The 6,847-nt window shown below is 31.6% G+C and overlaps 1 protein-coding gene across 1 annotated transcript in view; it reads left to right on the plus strand.

The window, feature by feature from the left end:
- The first annotated feature begins 6,407 nt into the window (after positions 1–6,407).
- Positions 6,408–6,847, plus strand: part of LOC108741818 (probable G-protein coupled receptor Mth-like 1) — a 55,629-nt gene continuing 55,189 nt past the window's right edge. Inside the window, exon 1 of the mRNA XM_025978576.1 lies at positions 6,408–6,481. Coding sequence (XP_025834361.1) covers positions 6,411–6,481 — 71 coding nt within the window. The 5' untranslated portion in view covers positions 6,408–6,410. The remainder of the gene's footprint in view (positions 6,482–6,847) is intronic.

The following is a 6,847-nucleotide window of genomic DNA, read 5'->3' on the forward strand; positions in this document are numbered from 1 at the left end:
TGTTTAATAAAAGAAATATTTGAAAGCAATATTGTGGCTACCTTAGGAAAATATGTTTTTTACAATAGATTAATAAGCCTGCCGATACTAATTGTTACTAGTTATTATTTATCGGTACCTAAACAGTCAAATGATAATTATCTAATGAGTTTTTTAAAAGTTTGTTTATATCTATATTAGTTTTAAAAATTATTAAGACAATCGTGTTTTGATATTTTCGCCTTGAAAATTTATTAGTAATTAATTACCGTATTTTTTTAGGTTTTACACTCATTAAAAATTAATTAAACTGTTTGCAGATATTCTTCCCAATAATAATGGTAATAAATTGACTTCATAAACACAAAAAATCGCCGAGTCAAGCTAGACTACGTTTTATTTATAGGATTGTTGTTAACAAAATATGTCACTGATAAGTAATAAACGGTATTGTTGACCATTATCATTGTATCTACTGAATACAGGCGTTGATATTTGAAGATCTATTAACTTTAATTACAATAAATATTAATCGAATATATACCACTATTTATTACAAAAAAAGGACATCAAATAATCCATTCTGTATGAATTTTTGAAATCGCCAACTTTTAATTCTTCTTTCGGTTCATTATTGATTATAAAATTGATAAAAAATTTCATAGATAATAATGAATTGATGGGTTGTATTCGCTATCATTAGAATGCGTCGGGAGTTGTTTGAATCATTAGATAAGTAACTGCGTTTTGTTTTGTGTTGTCGTACGCAAGTTTTGATTGATTTTGGAATAGAGCCAACTATGCACGATCCTGTTGTAATAGTGAATGCGGGAAGTGAAGACTATGCCGTAATTCGCGAAGAATGGAATTTCTTGTACGTACGTCGCATTTACGATTAGAAGTTAATTGAGTAAATGGTAGCAATGGACCAATGCACATTTTTAACGATAGATAACGGTGCAATTATAGGAGAATTTAGTAAGGAAATTTAACCAAAACATAAATCTACAATGCAATGCTATAAACAGATCCTACAAATGCATGTCAATGGACTTAAGGATAACTACTGAGGTCCTTGTTATAATTGTAGTCATTATAAGTGAATGTTGCTGTTTCTAGTACTGATTTTATAATGGAAAATACAGACATTTTGATAACTTTCCTATTTTATACCAAGCGATATAAAAATTCACCCGTAGTCTTTAACGGTAATCTGTTTTAGAGACTCAACTGTCGAGATTACGTTGTAGTTGGTTTTAAATGTAATAAAAGCCGCAAAAATTTATCAGTTTTATGATGAGTGTGACCTAGCCGGGTATCGAACTCGCGAAGATTCTTTCAAGTTAATGGACTCGAAGCCATAACCGATTAAATCATGCAACACTTTACCTGATATTCGATCTTCCTACCTCACGTATGTTAACTTTAAATTTTATTCTGACGACGTAAAATCCAAACCATCGGAGCGTGTACATTAGATATTCGAAGAAGCTTCTGTTAGATGTAAGAAATGCACGCAAATTAAACAACTTTATGTACAATATGTACTTTTATATGTACGTAAATAATGTCATTGTAATGAGGTGAAAGAAGAAAACCGTAAAAAAAATCAGTTTGCATTCAAGTCCGTTACGTAGGTATTCTCTATTATGATATTGTCCTGAGTTTTTGGGTCACTAATAAGATACGCCAAACTATAGTTTCATTTAAAACCAAATGAAAGAACAGATGGCGAAAGGCCGATATGGTATTTGGTGTACGCCATGTACATACAACTAACTTACCAAATTAGGTACCGTTCTGTTTGACATTTACAATTAATCTTCCAATAACGGTAAATTGTATATGTAATGCAATGAGGGTAATTTATATATTATACCTAATAGAAAAAGTATTCGTTTCAAAAATTACAATAGAATTAATGTACGGCTAACTTTTGCTCGCTTGGACTTGCAGTGAAAATTTCTTAGGCAATTAATTAGTTACAACCAAGCAAATGTAATCTAGAAAAATTATCATGTGTCATTATTAAGGAGCGGACGTTATTTGCACATATAAGGGCCACATTTAGGCCAAGGATCAAAGTTTTATGGGATGATAACTAAAAAGTCAGTAAAACCCATTTGTTCCTCTTTATAATGGATGCGACATCATACATAACAACGGCTGGAAAATAATCCAGTATTTTCATAAATGGTACCTTAGTGTCCTAAGTACGTCCCTAATAATGACGTCATGCACAATTATTAATCGTTAAATGAAAATCGAATTCAAAAATGATATCTAACGAAATAAAAACTTTCTAATCTGTCTACCTATGGTTTGAATAAATCAAAAGTTCGTTACAGATATGTAGATACAACGAATCAAAATGATTTTTTTGTCCACTACAAGGGAAGCGCTGTCTCTATCTCATGTCTCAATTTAGAGTCAGTCAAATTAACGTGTACAAGTTTAGAATGTTTTTAGTTTGAGAAGTTACACAAAAGTTGTTTAAATTCGGTCGTCACGTTTGACTCCTGTCAAGTTCAGGTTTTTGATCCTGACGTCTGATACAAGTGTAAATCTGGATGTATATATATGCATAAAGGGATTCCAAGCAACCAAGTGATCCACCTGTTTTACATGTTTCCGTCCAATTAACAAAAATAACACTCGTACACAGATAATACACATAATAGTTCAAGTTAGTTTTGTGTCAAAGGAACGGAAATAAAAACAAGTCACGGACAAGTCGGGACAGGTCAAGTGTCTAACTCGTTTTCTTTTTCTCACAGAAACACGACACTTTCGTATAAACAGGTAAATGTATCAAAAGTGTCTTTTTACATGGACTCTAACTCGAGAAATGGAAAATAAAACCGCTACGGTTATTTTTATTATTTTTAACTATAAGGGCACAATGTACGAGGGCGGTTCAATAAGTACCCGTGTTAGAAATGAAGANTTAAAAACAAAAAATAAAATACTTTATTTTTATGCTGAGTACTTTTTTTTTAACCTTTTAGTCGAGAAATACTTTATGTAAAGACTGAAAAGGTGGCAACCCTAACGACAATTACCAGAATTCAAAGTTTCAAATAGTTTGCCAGAAGGCAATTTTCCGTAAGAATCTAGAAGGGTCTTTTGCAATGTTGCAATAAAGCATTATTAGTAGGACAAACATGATGTCTTTGAATAAGTTGTAACTTCAGTATTTTTTATGTGATACTTGGTAAATTCTATTGTTTTAAAAATAATGCTATTTTGTAACAGGTAGGTTCATCATCTTGAACGCTTACGTACCAAACCAATTATCGAATACCTGTCGTGTTGTGTAACCGGAAGTACATCAGCTTGGCACTGAAATAGTTAACATCAATGATAATTATTACCCATTATGACTTCACTCGGCTAATTACAAAATTTGTTACTTTACGAAAAAGGCTACTGCATAAAAAGTTAGAATTCGCTATTATTAAAACTTTATAAACAAAGTTTTATAAATAATTTTCTGCTTATTTTACATCAATAACGACTAATTCCTTGGAGCAGTGACTAATAATGATGATTAATTACTGAAACAAGTACGCATTAAGATTATTTTATACGTCGGTTTTGAACCACCAATTCAATGCAAAAATCAAGCTGATAATCACCGATAGACTTTTAGTTTTAATAGAGGGATTATAGGTAGTTAACAAATGAAAATTTAAAGAATCTTCATAAATATGGAAATATATCTAGTTCGTTTGTTTAACAAAAGAGTTGATTATTGTAGCTTTAATTTAATAACTTCCTGTATAAGATATTCAAATTTAATTGAAACTCTCAAGTATGCTAGAATTCAATTTGTCGCTTCAACTGAGAATTTCACTCCGTTTCATAAAACCTCAATCAGACTGGACATGCTGCAATCGGTTGTTAATTTAATGAGACTGTAGCGGAGGTAAACGAAGGGTGGTCACTGGTCACATTGGCTTGTATGCCTACCTTTCACGTTGAATTAAATACAAGAAACTTTTATTGAACGCACTAACTTCTGTAAGTATACCTAATATGTAAATTTAGTACGGAAGTGGATTACGAACCAACCGTTTAAGGATATGCAACAAGTTTTTCCTTTGCGATTTATTTCGCGCATTAATAAAAATTCAAAATACTTATCTACTTGAGTACATTAAAATTCTAGAGTAATCGCTCACAGGAAAACTGTGGAAAACGGTAAAATTTCAGGTTTTGGTACACTTGATTTAAAAACGTCATTAATCCTACTTTGTTCCTTAAAGGGCATCCCATTTTAATCGCAACTTTATATTTTTCGATTTGTAGTCGTAATTTTGTAAAAATTTCACATTATATTTTACATAAATCAACTGTAAAACTAGGAATTTGATATTATGATACGTTTTGCTTGTTTCTGTTTTATATTTTTGAGGGCTAGTCAGAGACATATTAGAAGCAGAAACAGGAGTTAAGAGGAGTAGAGGTAGACCTACATTAGATTACTGTTCACAAATAGATAATGATGCGGGATGTTCTAGTTTTAAGGAAATGCGAGGATTAGCTCAGGATAGGAAAGAGAGTGAGTGCGTGTCCAACTAGCCTTAGGACTGACGACCTTATTTTTAAGGAAGTTACATTAGTTTTGCGTTAATATCTGATTCATTCTCACGTTCTTAATAACGAAATTTATTATTTTCCGTCCATCCGAGAATGAAAGAAAGAATCGTTGTCGGTCAAACAGGCAGCAACGTTTCGAACAAGTTCCAATTAGTTAGAACATACACATAGACGGCAAACCGTGATTTGCATAATGTGACGGAAGCGATTGTATCCAATCGTTATAGAAAGGTACCTTTACATACATAAATGCTTAAGGCATCTTATTAATTTGCACTGCGTGATTTACTGAATTAATGAAATCCGAACGGAATGTTCGGCTTATTTTCTGTTTTAATTGCTGTAGCAATGAATTACGTTTTTCAAAATATATTCTAGCTTTTAATTATTTGATACTATCAATTAACGGTTAATAACGTTCACATATATCGTCCGTTCCCCGGCACTGTCACTTTATCAAAATTTTGTTGCCTTTAAATTCTCAGCACCACCTTCCTTCATGTGCTAATTCTTAGAGCAATCCGTACAATTAAAATGATAAAATAATAAGATAACCAAATCGTCAACTTTACTGCAAGATCATTTTATTATTCCGTTTTTTTTTTCTTTTTCCCTTTACATCTATACCACGTTATTATTGTTTTATTTTAAATTAATAGTTTTAATTATAGATAACATTGGATCAATTGTTAACAATCGAATGTGTTTTGACAGATTTTAAATTGACCTTACGTATCAATCACGACGTGGTATTTGTGCCAATACAAATCATATCTGTAGTTGTTTCGATTGATTAGCGATTGATTGAAGTTGAGGAATAGTTGTGACAAAAAATCATCTGGTTTACCTACAATTTAATGATTTTTGATAATTTTAGAAATTAAAAATTTCGGTAGACGAATTAGCAAGTGCATAAGCGGCGGTAAAGGAGAATTAATTATGTAATAAGTAATAAGCTGGTTAGTCATTTTGGAGTTTTGTAGTGATTACAGGTATCCATTGATTTTGACTTTTTATTAAACATTGACTTAAATATTTTACTATTTCATTTTCAACAACGTTAATAATAGTTTACAGAAACTGTCCGTCAACCATGAATTTAATGTTCTTAATTTTAATAGCGTCAGATTAAATAGAACACACGGATACCTTGTACATATATTTACACGTTTCTAAAATTTACAGCAGCTTTTGAGGTCATTTATTTTAGCAAGGCACCTTACTAATTTGCAGGGTTTTTCTTGTTGGTAATAATTTACTTCTAATAGATTGTAATTCTTCTTGTTGCAACCACGACAACATTGGCAACTTAACATCATTATCATTATCAGTAGTTTTATACGTGTATTTACGTTAAAAAATTGTTAATGATTGAGTTGCTCTTATTAATGTACCTATCTTATAATGACTAAATAAATTCTAAAATTGCATTTTACAGTGTATACAGTTCAGTTTAATGATACAGCTAGTTTAAAATCTCATGGGATTTTCCATGCTTCACCTTATAGCATTATAATACGCAAATATATCGGCATAAAGCTCCATAACCCTGGTTAAACTATAAACAGTGATAGCCAATGTTACAATGTAGAAATCAACGAATGAGCGAAGTTTTGTCACCGCCCAAAGTTCATGACATCCTTAACTACCTCTACCATGGTAGAAATTATGTTCGTGTACTAACTACATATTGTATAGGTACCGTGGCAATGGCGGCTTTCGATTATAATTATTTGTCAGAAATTGCTTCACGCTAAGCATTTTCTTCGCTCAGTGCAGCACCTGGTTACTACTGATTTAAAATTTCTTTCTTTATTACAGCCGTAGCCATGCACTTCCTGTTCCTTTCGGCATTTTTCTGGCTTAACACCATGTGCTTCAACATCTGGTGGACTTTTAGGTGAGTGAAACATTTTTTTTGAAACAATTTGCTATCGTGCCCAATGCTTCCTGCTAATTCTAACTGAATTTTTTCCTTGTTGATTTCAAATTAATATATTTGCTAATGCCTATCTAATACATATAATACTCATATAATATTAATGTAGTAGCTAGTATATTCTACCTGACTTGGCAGATTTGAATGTTGAGTGCAGGTAATTTTAGAAGAAGTAACCGAATCCTGTGCTGCATATATGCATACATTATAGAAACAAACTGGATCAAATTTCTTGTGTCTTTTAAGTTTTGAATATACGTCTAAACTCTGTCATCTTCAATAAAACAATTTTTCGTTCTAGGAATAATTAAGTTTCTCATTTTCATA

This window comes from Agrilus planipennis, unplaced genomic scaffold, assembly GCF_000699045.2.
Source record: "Agrilus planipennis isolate EAB-ADULT unplaced genomic scaffold, Apla_2.0 scaffold7, whole genome shotgun sequence".
In the NCBI taxonomy this organism is placed as follows: Eukaryota; Metazoa; Arthropoda; class Insecta; order Coleoptera; family Buprestidae; genus Agrilus; species Agrilus planipennis.